Genomic DNA, 17,359 nt, shown 5'->3' on the forward strand with positions numbered 1-17,359 from the left:
ATTGATTAAATAAATTTTATGATACTACAGTATTTGAACATGATCAAATGCAAAGCAATCTTAGTTCTCTTTGAAGATAACCTCACACAGCTCTGTCACATGAAAGAAAAACAGTATTCCTTCCACCTGTCTTTCATCACCCCATGTTTCCTGTGGTACCTCTAAACTCTGTGACTTTATTAGACCCTCAGTGAAGACTGACATACAGTAAGCATTGGGCAAATAAACTGCATAGCAGGAGGCTGATTCAGTGTGGAAATGTGCCATCCAGTGAATGGGGTGTATTGTCAGCCTGTTTTCTTAGACACCCTCATGTGTGCGTGAATGTGGCTGGGTGGTTGAATTTGTGATTTACACACTTTTATGCAATTATGTGCATGTGTAGGTGCTCTGTGAGCATATGGACATGAACTTACACCTGCACGTGTGTTTTCTTCAGGCTGATGTGATTTCTTGTGTTCATTGTGTCTGGTTTTTGTCTCTCAGTTGTGATTGGACCAGGTCTCAGGAAAAGTGAAACATTCAGGGAGTTCAGAGCCCACCGGTCTACAATGTGTACTATGTATTATTTAGGAATATGAATCATGAGAGCACAATATCAACTGAAACAGTAAAAGTCTTATAACTGACTGAGGGCCCATCTACAATACAGTGCCTCAAGGCTAGATAACATGCAGGAGCCGTCATCAGGGTCTTATCATGTAAGTTAATATTGTGCTTTATTTGTTGCACATGCACAAACAACACAATACAGTGTAATTTGCTGGTAATCAAATGGCCACAAACTTCTAAACCACCAACTTCTAATAAATAAAATAACAGTGATGCTGGTCTGTTTGTCATTTGGTTGCGGAACTCTTTGGAGAGCTGAACCACGGCTTGGGAACCATTGTGATAGACTGCATCCCTGTAGAGGTGCTCTGCTCTCTGGCATCACTGAAGTACTGCATCCAGCGGGTGGTGCTCTGCAGGCTGAGCAGCAGTCAAACCGCCTACAAATAACCAGAGCAAAATTAGACGTGGAATGATTTTGCCTTCAAAATAAAAGCATTATACAAGTAAGAATGAATTTGTCACATAAACTAAAAAACAAACAAACAAACAAAGATGTGATCAGCCATTATCATGTCAGCCTGAGATAACAATTACTGATCAAGGTATGGGGTGGTTTTGTCAATAAATTAATTATAGAGGGACATTACTGAAAAAAAAAATCCCTGATTTAAAAAAAACAAACAAACAAAAAAACACTACTACTAAACAGAACAAAAAGTATGACTGTTTGCAGTGAACAGATTTTTTTTTTTTTTTCAAATTCTGTATTAATTATCTTTGCAACCTTTGATTACACTTTGGTACTTTGTATTAATTGTATTAGCTGTATTGATGTGTTACTGTTACTGTACTGTGTGTAATGGAGTGTGTGATTTGCAGGTCTGTGAGGAGACAGTATAAACAATGTTTACCCTACCAAACTGTACTCAAATATTGTGTTTGTATTTGGATGTGCATTAGTGAGACTGGTGTAATTTGTCTCTGTACTGTAACTACATGAGCCACAGTTTCACAAGCTGCTCTCATCAACAATGACTATTAACTATTTTCCCATCTTTTTGTTGATGACAGAGTTGGAGAGAGAAGTGCTGGGAGAGTTTGTTTTGTTTGAGTACGGAAAGTGTAGCTTAGTGTTATCTAAAAGATTTTCAAAGACATGGCTGAATATTTAGCTGATTTCAACAAGTCAACTCTCGCAAGATTTCAGAACAAGACTTCTCATTTAATCAACGAAAACATTCCATTTTGGCAATGTAGCAGTGCCAGTGGCACAACTCATTCAGCACTACACACAGTGATCCTCCAACTGCTCCAGTGAACCAGTAGTTAGCAGCCAGAAGCAGACTGGGACAGGTCCTCCCAGGTGTCTCAAGTTTCCCATTGGAGTTTGACTGGAAAGCTTTTATTTTGAAAAGCACACCAGGAAGCATGCATGCTACTGCAGTAAGCTTGTCACTGAGCTGTCAGCTCATAATAAACCAGAGTCTGACTGAAGGAAGCAAACGCAGAGTCTCAGCAGCGCTGCTGTACAGGCTGTCAGCAGCTATTTGTAAAATAAGATATATGATATTTTATCAGGATCTCTAACTTCACAAACACAGACGGACGCTTTGGACTTTTGGAAGGTGTTATCCTCCTATTTTCACATTTCAACTTTTTTTTTTCTTTTTTCCCCAAATTTTTAATTTTATTTTTTAATGTTTAATGTGTGATGGCTAGTGTGTCATCGGTTGATGTGGGAGTTTTGTTTCTCATCGTGGTGACAGCATCTTTGGCAAACGGTGAGTAATAGGCTACTGTTAGATCAGTGGGTGGTCTTCTTATTGTAGGGCTTTACAGCAGAAATAGTTTGCACAGAGATCAGTTGTTGTGCATAGTGATGGCTAAAATACTCTACAAGTGATTGGCAAATTAGTGATGGAGAAGCCAAACAGATGGATTAACACATGCACTTAGCCTGTTATCTATAAGTTCACTGTGTGCAATTTAAAAAAAACACAGTTGCAAATCTATAATACAACTCAGGAGGATACAGTGCAAATAATAATGCCTCAGGAGCTGAAATGATAAGTGCTATAAGGTCAATTCATTCTTTATCATTTTACAGACACAATATAAAACCCTCACTACAGTAAAATTGTGAAATTATTTTGGAAGTCAGAATTAGGGCAGTACTTGACTTTTATTTTTTATTATGCATTGATCAAGCCATTGTTTTTTCCTCATAATTGATTAATCATTCAGTCCAGACAATGTAAAAGTAATGACAAACGCCCATCTCAGGTAACCAGAGCCAAAAGTGATGTCTTGGAGTAGATCAGAAACCCACAGGTAACCAGTTTACAATAATCAGATAATATGAGCAAATCATCACATTGGAGAGGCTGTGTGTTTGGGGACTTCACTGGTTAAATGACTTTAAACAATTAATCCATAATTGAAAGTGTTATCAGATAATTAAATGCCAACTAATCAAAACAGCACTTTGCTTGGAGGAAAACTGCAGCCAATGTTGATGTCATAGTCATCGATTTCCTCTTATAATCTTAATTTAAACAGCAATGACAAAAATAATTTATGTGAAATAATCTCATTATAATGAAGATTTTGTCATTACTGGAAAAGGCGATGCAGGTCGCATAGGCTGGTTTAGATCTCCTATTCCTCTGCGCCACCTACACCTCCATATGTAAATATCATAACGCATGGGATGGTCATCTGAACCCACTGACTTCACAGACACACTATATGTAGGGTGCAATTTGTGGAAAAGTCAGAGGGGGGATGTTTTTCAAACGTTTTTATTCATGAAAATAAATCAGAACCACAGTGGTCATATATAGATTATGAAGTCTATTAGGCTATTTCTTGCAGGTGTTACAGTAACATTTATAAGATAATTATGAACTTTTATAAGAACAATTACAAAACTTGATCTTGACCACTGCAAATGCAGGAATATTTTAACCCATTTAAAAAAAAAAAAAAAAATTCATCAAGTAGTGCGATATTTTCACTCTTAGGGATGTGATATCAAGTTCTCAGGAGATATGATCATATACTGTACAACAAAAAAAAGAGCTAATTTAACATGCTAGAAATAAATCCCGCAACCCAACACTCCTTTCAGTACTGTGGATAGCGCCACTCGGCCAGATGTGCCAATACACTTAATGTCATTCTTGTAAGTCATTGTTTAATTCAGCTCTAAGTGCAGCGCACAGTAAACTTCAGTACTGAATAGAAAATAATCACAACATGAAATAGCACAATGTGCTTTCATCATAAAATAAAATGGCTTCAGTATATGCCTACTTGTTAGACTAAGAAAACAGTCTGCTTTGATGACTGACTTCTGCCTTCTTTTTATGCTTTCCTGTGGAGGGGTCATCCGCGGTGTGTCGCCCCTCTTTTACCCACATCTCTGCAAATCTGTGAGCAGGGAAGGAGGTGACCCCTGGTCCATTTACTGCGTCATGACGTTGCCTAGACACTGTGTCATCTCTATTGTCACATGAGCGCTGACAGTGAAAGTCCATTTCTGATTTTATTGTTGTTTACGCTAATGACTGTTCTCATATTGTAAAACTTTACTTAGTTTTTTGAAATAGCCTATTTTTATTTTAGATATTTTATATGGTCTATGGGTGAAGCAGCATAAATCACGATTAGAGGGATACATTTTTGTCCCCACAAAAATAACTCAGCAGAGGCAGGGATATATAGACCAGAGGGGGGGGGGGGAACTCCCCACCATCCCCTGCCGGCAAATCACACAGTGACTATATGTCCCCACAGGGGTCTAGACCTGGCAAGTTTACATTCAGTAATGCTATTTCAGGCCCAAGATATGAAAGGAAGTTTTCAAACGCTTCTCAAATTGCTGTGATCCTGCAGGTTCTTCATCCAGCAATATTACGTATAGGGACTATTATAGTAATACAGAGAAAGAGGTAAAAATATCATCAAGTATGGTATGGTATGAACTTGGCATACACAGACACACTATACAGCATGTCCCATGTCCCTATGGGAATATTATAGGACGAGCAAGTTTACATTTGGTGGTGCTATTTAAGGCCAAGGATATGAAAGGAAGTTCTCAAACGCTTCTCAAATTGCTGTGATCCTGCAGGTTTCTCATCTAGCAAAGATGTGAGCCAGAGGCTGGAGATGGAAGCGGTCAAGCTTAGCACGCTCCTGCCCGGTGGTATGGATGACCTTGGCGGCGGTGCTTCTGAGAGTGAGGTGAAGCCCTGCTCTACATGTGACCCGCCAGGGGCCCGGAGGCGTGTGAAGAGATGCACGTGTTACACTTACAAAGACAAGGAGTGTGTGTATTACTGCCACCTGGACATCATCTGGATCAACACACCAGAGTAAGAGTCATTTTCCAATCATCTTCAGTTTACCTCAGTGTTTTAGTGGATTCAACATGGCTGCCGTACTATAACATTACTATGATGCTCCTTACACTTAAAGTGTGTGTGCGCTGTTTTATCTCACACAGGCTCCGCCCTCAGCTGGACTTTATGGGTAATATTCTCCAATCACACGCACGCAATCATCCACTATAATTTGCATGTACGTAGCCAGCCAATCAGGACACACCTACCGATTATGTGTGTCTCACACAGTATAAAATGCAGGGTCTTGCCGCAGTTCTCATCCTTCTAACTTCAGCGACGACGAAGTCAGCTCATTGATCTTACTTCTCCACGGATGGAGTCGCCTAAGTCACTCTAAGCTCGTTCCTGCCAGCAACAGTGGGACCATTTTTGGCTGTATGATGTCTCACTCCACTGCGACAAGAGCGAACCGGAGTTCGAGATTGATCTCCATGACGAAAATGAGTTCACCGCTTCATCTGGCCCTTTTACAGCCTGGCTCATCCGGCTCAACCTGCCTTTGTTTCACCTCCTCTCCCAGTCATTTTGCAGTGTGTCGAAGTGTCCTGGAAGGAGCCACTGACAACAAAGTCACCAGTGGCGGTACTGGTTTCCTTCTTGAGAGTGCAGGGCCACACAGAGACAGGCTGTCCTGGTGTGCGTTCCCAGGAAGAGGCTTTTGCAGCCCTCCTGATTCCTCACCCAGCTGGCTGAGTGGCTTGCAAGAAGCCACAGCCTCCACTGATGCGGGATAGGGACACGTTGAAATAATATTCTGGCTGGCCGTGCAGCTGGCCGCGGCAGCTAACGATCTAGGAGTGTTGGGCATCGCTGTGGCTAATACATGATTTGGTAGATTTTCTGGGCTGCACCATTCCATTAATAACCTGATTCTGGGTGTTGTTACTGCCACACGGCAGGTGATGTCACTTGCCACAGTGGGCTCACATCACGTGTGACCGGGACTCACTGCCCTACAGAGGAAAGACAGAGAGGACCTTCTGGGAGCTCCTATAGCTCTGATAGGCTTTTCAGGTCCATGCTGCAGTGCCACGGTGAGGAGGAGAGCGCACAGGCAGGGCAGAGCTGTACTGGTTACACCTGGTTCATGTTCATGTTAACTGGGCTGGATTGGGCCCACTACTGCTCCGTTTTAGTGGCTGGGATTATAAAGTAGTTGGAGGCCCACGGCGACTAACCTATAGCCGGTATGGCTCAGTGAAGCAGTCCGATGACATGTTGCAGCAGGGCAAACATTCATCGGGCTCTGCCTACTGTACCCATAGAGTCTACCTATGGACCCTGCCACTCCTATGCCGTCTGCTTAAGTGGTTTCGGGATGAGAGCTACAGCAAGACGCCTCTTTTTATACTGTGTGAGACACACATAATCAGTAGGTGCATCCTGATTGGCCGGCTACGTACATGCAAATTTCAGTGGGCGATTGTTTGCACGTTATTGGAGGAGAGTATTACCCGTAGAGGCCAGTAGAGGATGCCGTCTGTGCTTATAGAACTAGGGTTACAATATCGTAACCTTCGTTCCAGGCCTTATAGTGACGTCATCATGGTATTCTAGAACTCCTATTATGTTACTTATACAATCACATAAGTACCATTTCAAAATGTACCACAGTTATTTTTCTTAAAACTATCTGTGCAGGCGGTGTTGTGTCATGATCTGGCAGTGGTTTGCTGTTGTCCTGTTTTTTTTAATCAGACTTTGCAATTGAGACCCTTCATATGAAGTCTTATTTGAAACACTTATGTGCTGGAGAGCCATCATCACATTAGTACAGGTATACCACAGAAGGTCCTAATATGTGACTTATGTGGAAAAGAAGTCTTAAACTCTGCATTAAAGGAATACTCTTCATTTTTTAAGCTGTGATAAGGGTTTCAGAGAAACTTAAACTAGGCTCAGTATTTCCCTTGACTTCAAGAACAGTACAGATTTGATGTAATCTAGACTCTGCAGCTCTCAGGTATTTTAATTCCTCTGAGGATTTCTGACAGTGGCTAACAGGAGGGTGTGTGTGTGTGTGTGTGTGTGTGTGTGTGTGTGGGAGGGGTCCGACTTCTTGGCCATCTGAGATGTTTTGATTAACCCTAGGCAATGAAACGGCAGCTTAACATGCTATTATACCAAAGCCAACACCTCTCAGGTGGGTTTGAGTGGCCAAGACCACTATTTTCCTGTTATTTAACCATCCAACATTGTTTTGCACATACTTTTTTTTTTTTTTTTTTTTAATCAGCTTCACAAAAAAAAAAAATATTGCACTGGACTTGCAACGGGTTGGAAACTTAATTCTCTTTCAATTTCTTATTGACCTGGTACAAAAAAAAGACAACAACAAAAACTATTCACCTGCATTAGAAGATGCCAGCTGATGCCTGTCTACAGTATCAAGCAGATTAATAGACAATTTTACCTGCTCCTTGATGACTCCAAACAAGAGGTCTCAGGGTGGCTCTAGTTTAATTGGATTCTCATAGAGTATGTAAACACACCTTTCAGCCAGTCTCAATTTAGGAAGGTGTGAGAAAGTTGGAGTAGGGGGTTGAGTTGATATCAGGTCAGCTCTTTGATCTTCAGTTCTTCTTTATCAGTTCTTTGATTACAAAGTGTCCTTTGAGGTGTGGCCACAAGAGCAGAGTTAAAGTTTTCAGCCTGCAGAGAGCAGTGCAGCAGCTGTTTTCTGCTTCTACAAGCAGATGCAGAACTTCATTTGAAAAATGTTGAGGTTAAGTGCCACTCACTTTTTGAAGCCATTTAAACAAGTTTATGGCGTAGGAAGCATGCTATAGTGCTGATTCACTTTTTACAAACCCATGCAGCTTATACCATCTGACCAACAGCAAACCTTAGTGTGATGAGATCAAAGACACTGAGTCCTGATAGGGCCTTTTCCGCAGTAACGCCTTACAGATGAAGCTGAAAATTGGCTGGGCACAACCTTCTAGATATATCATCTAGTTTGGTATGCAGGAGTAATACCATGTGGTGAAAATCAAGGTGCAGCTGGAAAGCCTTTCCTCCGCGAAGGGGTCGTAGAAGGTCGACAGCACCTGCTTAGACTTTGCGTGAAACCAAATTAGTACATTTTTGGCTGGACCGGCCACACACCAGCCCTATAACTCTGAATGTCAGTCACTGACTGACTGACTCACTGAGTGATGAAGTTACACCATTGGTCAGCCGGCCCAGTGATGGAGTTTCCCCATTGGCCATTGCTCTTTCAAAATGAATTGACATGAACAGTTTCAATTACGTTCTCAGAAGCGCTCACAGCGGGGCCCCAAAATAAGTTTTAAAAACACACATTTACCCACTGAAGCATCTCACAGGAGGCTCTGGCACTGACAGGAGCACCAACCTGTTGATACAAAGAGACACAATAGATCCGTTTTACCAGCCTGCACAACTAGATAGCAGCTAGTTTGCACGGCTAGCATCATTAGCATAGCTGAGCCATGCTGTGTGTAGCCCATAGACTGTATAAAAATAAGATGTAGCTGTGGTATTTCCAATTTAACAGCACTGTGCTTGCAGGTGACAGATGTTTACTGTGTTTGTGTGCTCTGAAACACACAGCTGACGGACTGCTAGCCTAGCATGCTAATCCTATATAAACATATGGATGAGACCATATCTTTACAGACATCTGCAGATAGAAACAGATGAAAGAGCAGCAGAGTTAACAGATAATTAGCATATTTATAATAAAAATAAAAATAAAATAAAATAGCTTAACAATTGCTTAACAAAAAGGTTGCTTAAAAGTGTCATGTGATATACTACTTCAGTACACTACAGAAAATTGCAGATGAACATTTAATATCCAGGAATTCATATTATAGACACTACCACTTACTATCCCTGTAACAAATTGACCACAATTACACACACTGACCATACACGGTCCAGCCATATACTAGGTTTTGACCTAGTCTTGTTGTTGAAAAGCTACTTGTTAGCACAGAAGGACCCTGTCCACCATCTAAGCAATACTATAGTATATAGTACTAAGCACTGCTATACACTGCACATGTTCATGTTCACCTTTGAACTTATTTTAGTTCTGAACTTTCTTCTGAAGTATAATTCCATATTTACTGCTCGCAATACTGCTTGCTTTATTGCTTAATTTGAACAGTTTCATCAAAACATATGGCCTCAAAAGTCATTCTGTGGACAGGATTTAGGCTTTCTTTTCAAATATATCGCTGACAATTGTATGCAACCTATATCTTAAAGTTCACCATGGATCTTATGGAACAGCTGTATGTAGTGACTGACGGTTCACATGGGAGCATGTGTAAAATATTTGGTAAGACTAAAATTAAGTACCTGAGGTGTTATATAGGACAGCCTAAGTACCTGCAGCTGTTACAGTACAGTAACCTGACCTTTTGACTTTACTCCTCTGACTATTGACATTTTCATGACTTATAAAAATGTTTTTGTTTTCCCTAGCACAGTGTAAAAACGTTATGTCAACACTGTCAGTTGTCAGTGACACATTCTTGTGAAACTGGTAAAAAAAAATGCAGGTTGTGCCACATTACTGGGTTTAGATTTGTTACCAATGTTGCTTAAAAACTGGACACTAAGAAATGATGAAAACAATGCAAGCAAGAAGGAAGTTTCATGATCTTCACATTCTTCATAGGCCAAAGTCATGTCAGATACAGATCAAATCAAAAATTCAAACGTAAGAGTCAGGTGCAGACATGCTTATCTTACCAGCAGCTAGTGATTGCAAATCTTTAGATATGATTGATGCTATTGTTAGTAGAAGTTTAATTTAAAAAAGGCTTTGATTTGCTGCGCTCAAGACAGTACCAGTCATTTAAATGAATCACCTGTACATATACTGACATATACTGTATATATAGTGATATATACTGTAGATTGTCAAAAACTGTTTCACCCTGTGTCATCTCTTCAGTTACAGTATTGATTGAAACACCTTAGGGATAGATAGTCTTTTGGAATGTGAACCTGAAACCATTTACTGTTTAGTGGAGGTTAAAAAATGGCTTGACATAATGCCTTGTGTATATTACTTGAAGCACTCTGTGCAAGATAAGTAGTGTCTGTAGATATATGAGTAATTTCTGTAACACTTTGTGAAGGGTTTAACTGTCAGTAAACCCTCCTGGAACAGTGCAGGGTTTTATATATAGATATATAAATCCTCACCTGTCATACCAGGCTACTGTAAGTCATAAAGACTGCGAGAGAGAGCTGCTACAGATGAATAAATCTCATTCTCCTTAAAGGAACCCTGTGGAGTTTTTTTTTTTTTTTACTACTAGTAGCAATATGGAGCAGTGTTTTTATCTATCACACGTGTGCAAATGTTTTGGTGAGAAACATTGAAAGTAAACTCCACAGCGCACCTTTAACGGTGATACTATAGATTATTACCTCTTTGGCCAAATGAAATTCTAGACATGGGTAGAATAAATAAATAATATAAATATATTGAAAAGTGTTCCTAATATTTTGTCCACTCCATTAACATATATGAATATAACATATATATAAGAGTGGCAAAATATTAGAAACACATTTCAATATAATGCACTCCAGTACACCACACCACCCACTACAACCTCAATAATAAACATAAAGTAGAATTATCACCTTTCTGACAATGTCTAACAAAAACTAAGCTTAATAAAAGTAGAATTTATGGCAGAGCTGTAGTATTGGATTGCATTAGATTGCACAGGTATTCCTAATAAAGTGGCTGTTAAATAAATAAATAAGGCAGTGTAAAGTGTACCTGTTAAATAGAAAAACTGCAATGTGTGGGTGTGGGGGATTTTGAGTTGTTTAAAGGCAACTTTGATGGAGCTGACAGCTAAGTAACGAATGTTAAGTAAAAACGAGTAATATAATGTGTTAATGTAATGTGTTACTTTTGCTGCTGAGTAAGGTAATGTAATTACTTTACAATGAATAATGTGTAATCAGTAATTAATTACAATTTTCAAATAACCTGCCCAACACTGGTGCAGAGTCAGAAATCTCTGTATCCATATGCCAAAGGTTGTTGTCCACTGGGAGTTCAGCAGGATCAGCTGCCATGCTTAAACAGATACTGACCAAACAAAGTACATCCAGATCCTGTTTGAATCTGCCTCACAATCCTTTGATCTCCTAAAAGGAGAAGACTTTTTTTGTGGTGCGCTCAAAAGAGAGCACATTGCATTCTTTCACTTTATTCAGTTTGGTCCCTGAGAACACATGGTAAAACAATGTGATCCATCCATCTCTATATCTGCTTATTCCTACTCAGTGTTATTGGCGAAGAGTAAAAGTTAGTGTATCATCACTTTGAGATGTTAAGTGTGTAATACACTTCCACCTTCATGCTGCTCTCATGCCAGGTAGTCTTCCTCACTGATGGGTGGTCACACCGCCATTGGTGTGGAGATCACCTGAAATGACCTCAGTTGACCTTGAGAAGATTCATCTGAGGTGCAATGAGTGTGGTGTGGCATGGTGAGATCAACTCTGGAAAGAAAACATAGGCCTTTGGGGGCCTAGATGCTAATCTGTCCCCAGCTGCTCAGGAAGTCTGGGATCAGAGGATCAAAGATTTGAACGAGGAAATGGTCACTGCCCTCCTGAGTCTGTTAGGTTCAGGGTCAACCTGGAGATCCTCCAACACCATCAAGGTGTATTGTGCCCACTTTGTTCAAGAGAACAGGTGGTACTACATGGTTTTTAGGTCACTTTTAAGTCTGTAAAGATTTTTGCATGTTGGTTAACTTGCTCTTGAGTTTCTGTGAGGACGTTTTGTTTTTACACAATATAGCAATGTGTACGTGCATCATATTGGGGAGGAGCTCATTTTTGACATTAAACCTGAGTTTTGTCCACTTTGGGGGAGCAGAAACAAGTTGTGAATAGAACATTAATATATCATTACCTTTTAAGTTGATACAGTAATATTATCATTCATTTGGAGTTGTGTTTCTGTCTACCTGGTGAATATAAGTCCAATAATCATTCTCCTTTTAGCTTTATTTTGGTCTCCACCAGCTCTTTAGCTGCTAAATGCTCCACTATCTTCACCAGCTAGTTGTAACTGTATGGTGGGGTTTTAGAGCTTTTTCTCTGAAAACAGCTGCTTACACAACTACGCTATGAGAGCGCTGACAGTGAACCAACAATAAGGTTGCAGCCAAACAGTTAAACAATGAGCTGAAACAACGAGCTATAAAGTCTGTAAAGCCATGGGAGATCTGGGAACACAGCAACATCATCTAAAAGAAGTTTGCCGGGGAAAGAAGCACAAGCAGTCAGATGATCAAACTTATTTGGAAGAGAAAAAAAAGGCAAACAGTAAAATAATTCCAAACTGTTGGTTGTAAACATCCATCAAACTGTACAGACCCAGTAGTTCGACTTTGGCCTACCATGCTTACCATAGTTGTGCACACACAGTTACTGACTCAGACTGAGCTCTGATCAGACTCGGTGAGTGTAATGTTATCATAACCAGTAGACATAATGACCAAAACAACTAACATAAGAGTCATGTTGTAATGAAACAAAGTTGTCATTTAACCTGTGAATCTGTTGTCTCTCAAAGCTGTAGCTACCAGAGAGGATTCTTACTAAATGTCATATCAGTCTTTGCGTGCATGGAGGCTGCTTGTTCAGGCTGGTTTAGAGAACAGATATTTTTTTATTTTTGCTGGCACTGACGAACATAATTATTGGCAGCACAAATGGTGACACAAGCAGTGCTGTGACATTGTGAGGTTATTTGCCCTGACCTTGACATGTCCTTTGGTTTGGTATTTTCACATCCTGCACAGTGCGCATGGTGCAAAAGTGTGATGAGAGGTGCAAAGAAATGTGAATTCCATGCAGATGAGGCAGCCCAGCTGTTGACAGAAGGATTTTTATAGCCAAGCAGCATGCAGTGTGTGAATATGCCTGATGACTGGAGCTGGGGTCTTGAGTGGTAATGCATTCTCTCAAAATGCAATAAAATGTACTTTTTAGGCTATAATTATAGTTAGTTCATGTGGAGTTTGGTTCAGTGGCAGTGATGGACCAAGTTCAGTATTTCCAAGATTCTGGGTACAGCCCTGTTCACTCTTTATTGAAGCTTTCATGATTATCTGGTGACATTGGTATTATACTCTACATATCCTCCATAACTTAAATATACTGTGCCAAAGGTTTGCTCATATACAAACAATCATTGCCTTCCATGCTTATGTTTTAATGTTTTTTTTGTGAAAATCCCCTGGGTTATTAGATTATTAGGTTATTAGATTAGAAATCACAAAGTGGGACAGTAAAAAAAACAGCCTGCCCTTCACTGACTAGTCCAAGTTTACTGACATCTTCTAACAAGAACTTTGGTTTAAAAGGATTTCTTAAACCTTTTACCTTTACATTTTCCTGCCATCTCAGTCTGCAAAAGGTACCTACATTTGACTATTTTAGATCTACTTAAGCAATGAATTTTAGATAGTCTGACTACACCTATACAATCTTAACAAGCTAACAGTGGTCCTGTAATAAACAGCACCGTTGCAAAGCCTATGTTTTGCTGTTGTTGACACTATTTTTAGAAAGGTTACATATGGTCTTTCTGAGGGCTGCAGTCAGTGATGGTGTTGCACTGGACTGCATTACACTGAAATATGTCTCTTATATTCTGTCCCCATCTTGTATCCAGATGGGGTAGGACAAAATATTAGAAACACCCCTCAGTATAATGCAATCCAGTAAAGCTTCAACACCAGCGCATGGAAACTCATTATTTTCTCTAAAATCACCATAGTGTTTGGCTGATTGCCATCTGACAAAGTGTCAAAAATAAATATTACAGTATACTTCTGTGAGTGCGTCAAAGTTGTACAGGTGTAGTTAATGTCAGCTGAATGTACAGGGTTCCCATCTGTCTGGTCACTCATTGCACTGTATATGTGCGTTTCTTTTTATAGGCACACTGTACCATATGGTATGTCCAGTTACCAGGGTTCCCTGCGTATGACGCGTTCCGCTGGGACTAAGCGGGACAGGAGGGGGGCGGAGGCCCGGCGTTGTGTGTGTGCACTGCAGACTGACTCTGCCTGCAGCAGCTTCTGCATTGACAGGTAACTGTAACACATGCAATATTTACCATTAATTCACAAACATATATATATATATATAGTAAATATCACAAGAGATAGGAGATACCAACAGAGAATGTGTCAACATTGCTATACTGTAGCCACTCAAAACAAACGTATGCAATGGATCAGCAGATTTCCATTAAAATGAAATCAGTTTAAATCACTGCCTACTGACCTGCAGGTAACCATAGCAGCAATTTTTATTGTTCATGCTACATCACAAGTTAAATTCCCTCATAAAACTTACCTAACCAGGAGTTAAACTGAAAAACAGCCTCCTAGTGTCAAATTCTGCACATACATCATTCTGCACAGTGAAACTCAAACATCCAACTGAAGTAACAAGAAGCAAAACACATGTTTGAGTGGAAGTGGACTTTAAGTGTTTTTATACACGATACAGCCTATAAATGCTAAATAGAGGTGTTAAAGTAAAGTGTTACCTATAAAAGAGTGTAAAGTATTGGAGTAGCAGCCAGTTAGTGATGGTCTTAACCTCGTTGTGAATTATGGCTAAATCAGCAACATCGATTAGATGTGGTCTTAAACACCTCTGTGGCTTTTTTTTCTCAGCAGGCAGAGGAGACCGCCCCTGGCAACGCCTAAAATATAAGAGGACAGCAACTCTGCACAGTGGACCTGCTATGAAATGAACATACATTATAGTGACATGCTCATAATCTGAAAGGTGGACAAACGTTGGAAGGCATCCCCTTATTTGGAAAAGAAGCATGAACATTATATCTACATTCGTGTAGATGGACATGTGTTTTTAGTGTGCTCAGTGCCTTTTCATCAGACTGATGGATGATTAACCGCCAAGCTGCTTGCACAAAAACTGAGACCGTGGAGTACCAGTTGGGATGCTAAAGGAGTGCGTGCCACCCTCCACTCCCCACCCCTCCTCAGCAATCTCTGCCTGTGTCTGTTTGGCAGGTGTGGACTATGTTTTTCATTATCCTGCCACCTCTCTGAGGACGGTTAACACGGCCAGTTTGTGTCAACCATGAAAGACTTTGGCAGAGCGAGTTCCTCACACATGTCCATGCCGCGTGATATTGAGGCCACTGCAAGAGCTGCTGCCATTCGACTCCATAACCTCAACCCATATCGTTAAAACATCATCACAAGAAACGTATCACGTAGCCGTGTGTTCTCCACAGGGAAAACATGTAACCTGCCTCTCTACGTCAGCAAGCCATCACGGCCTATATCTCAGCATTATTTGAAAAAATTCAGAATTTGTTACAGAAGTTATTATTTTGGTTATTAGGTTGTTCCCTCATAAATGGAGCTAGTTTCAGCAATTGTTTAAAGCATGAAAATCTCGACATTTCAGTGAATTACTTTACTTTTTCCTGGTATTTTTGGAGGTTAAAGGAACTGGAAGCAAAAATCAGCAAATCCTTACTTTTCTAATTTTACAATATTTCTTCTATTAAGCTATTATAAGTCTTGTGTATATGAAATGTGTTTCAATATATATATAGGCTATAAATTATATTTTCGTACAATACCTATATGTACAATAAAGATTTATAATAAGATGTTGTATATAAAATTATATATGTGATCATGCTAATCAACAGTAGGTGGTAAAGAACCCAGTCCAATAAAAAAGTACAGTGTACCATATGTAAATATATGGTGCAATTTATTTATCTTCTGTTTTTCTTTTCTTTGATGACTGGGCCTCAATCAAGTGACCATCTACAGGGATGATGTTAAGAATGACAGCTAGAACTAGCAGTTTGTTGTAAGTTGGGCATCTACAAACTGTCTATTGAAGGTTTCCCCACTGTATTTCAGTTTCAGTCTCCAACAAAAGGAAGACACGGATTCCTTGCTTTATATTTGAAATATTCTGATGCATATCTGGCTTTATGTAAGCATATTTAAAATGAAAATGTTACCCATTTAATGTGATATGAAAATGGTAAAGAATCTCTTTTTTGCATGCAAGACGGATGTCATAATTGGTGTTTTTTATCAGAAGCTTCTTTTACATTCAATGTAAAATTCATATCACAAGACACTGAATTAGGCTAGCACTAGCCTATATTTGTTCTGATTGAAGCCAAAGTGTCAGCACATTATGTTTATTGCAATGCACACTGCTGCCAGACACACTTTATCCATAATGTTATCCTGCATGTCAGTATTTGGCAGACCTAGGTATGCAGGATGGTGCTGATGATCTACAGATGTTTATATATTGTATCTGCTTATTAACTTATGTCTACACTATACAAAGATCAAACTATCTTTTAAAACTATAATTTATGCATGCGTTGCATATATTGGTGCCTCCTGGCCAAGTTAACATTATAATAATATAATATGCATATATAAACTGTAGGAAGACTACATGTACAAAGGGCTTGACATCTTCAACCAACAGGCCATTGTAGATCCCAGCAGTAACTGGGGGGACTGGGAAAAGCAGTAACTTGGGGTGGTGAACAGGTGTGTAGTGCATCCAACTTTCATGAGTGAGCAGGAATTCAGACTGAAATCAGCATTGTCTTAACGCAGGGGGCTGGGCTGATGAGGGTGTTTTGTTTAAGATACCGGTGAGACAATGAAAAAATACGAAACACTGCACAGCAGTTCATAATACAGACAGGATTTTACATGTGTGTGACTGGCCACCGTAGCACCTTCCTGGACGACGTTGCATTGTGTTGTGGCAAAAGTTGAACCTGGTTCAACTTTTTGTTGGACAACCCTGTGTTGTTTTGCCAGAGCTCTCTGTGTTGGCATCCCTGCTGCATCAACACACTGCCCTCATTGAAATGAATGAGTGAGAATGCAGCCTAAGACCGGAGATTGTGTTCTGTCACAGTCCAACAACAAATGTTTGTTTTTTTATACCTTAAAAAACCGCACTATAATCCACAGTGCTTGCCATGTGCTGATGTTTTGGGAGAAAAAATAATAATTTCAAAGAGGTCGACACTTGACGTTGAATGAAAACCTCAAATATAATCCAGGATTTTGCAGAGTCATCCAATATCAATACTCTGTCTGATAGGGTTGATGTAAGCTTTGTTAAAGGTGTTAGGTACAGCATGGCAGGGGATTGTGCAAATATCGGGCGATTCCTTCTCATTTTCTGTCAGTGATCGTTCTGGGATGGTGGCCAACAAAACTGATTCAAGAATGTTCCACATAAATTCTCAAGTACCCACTTTGACCACAAGTGGTTGTAATGACACACCAGAAATGTTCGAATAAAGATGATAAATGAAATCA

At 39.9% G+C, this 17,359-nt stretch overlaps 1 protein-coding gene across 1 annotated transcript; it reads left to right on the forward strand.

Annotated features, from left to right (window-relative positions):
- Positions 1-2,060: 2,060 nt before the first annotated feature.
- Positions 2,061-17,332, forward strand: LOC122981060 (endothelin-3). The gene is made up of 4 exons (XM_044349565.1): positions 2,061-2,336; positions 4,691-4,934; positions 13,931-14,083; positions 14,678-17,332. Exons 1-4 carry the CDS (start codon positions 2,267-2,269, stop codon positions 14,715-14,717), a joined length of 507 nt encoding a protein of 168 aa, XP_044205500.1. The 5' UTR covers positions 2,061-2,266; the 3' UTR covers positions 14,718-17,332.
- The last annotated feature ends 27 nt before the right edge of the window (positions 17,333-17,359 follow it).

The sequence above is a fragment of the Thunnus albacares genome, chromosome 4 (assembly GCF_914725855.1).
Source record: "Thunnus albacares chromosome 4, fThuAlb1.1, whole genome shotgun sequence".
Classification (NCBI taxonomy): domain Eukaryota; kingdom Metazoa; phylum Chordata; class Actinopteri; order Scombriformes; family Scombridae; genus Thunnus; species Thunnus albacares.

Excerpts from the sequence above, each read along its gene's own strand:
- LOC122981060 (XM_044349565.1), top strand. The coding sequence starts at position 2,267 with ATGGCTAGTGTGTCATCGGTTGATGTGGGAGTTTTGTTTCTCATCGTG. Across the intron at positions 2,337-4,690 it reads GACAGCATCTTTGGCAAACG|GTTTCTCATCTAGCAAAGAT; the intron begins GTGAGTAATAGG and ends GTGATCCTGCAG. Across the intron at positions 4,935-13,930 it reads ATCTGGATCAACACACCAGA|GCACACTGTACCATATGGTA; the intron begins GTAAGAGTCATT and ends TTCTTTTTATAG.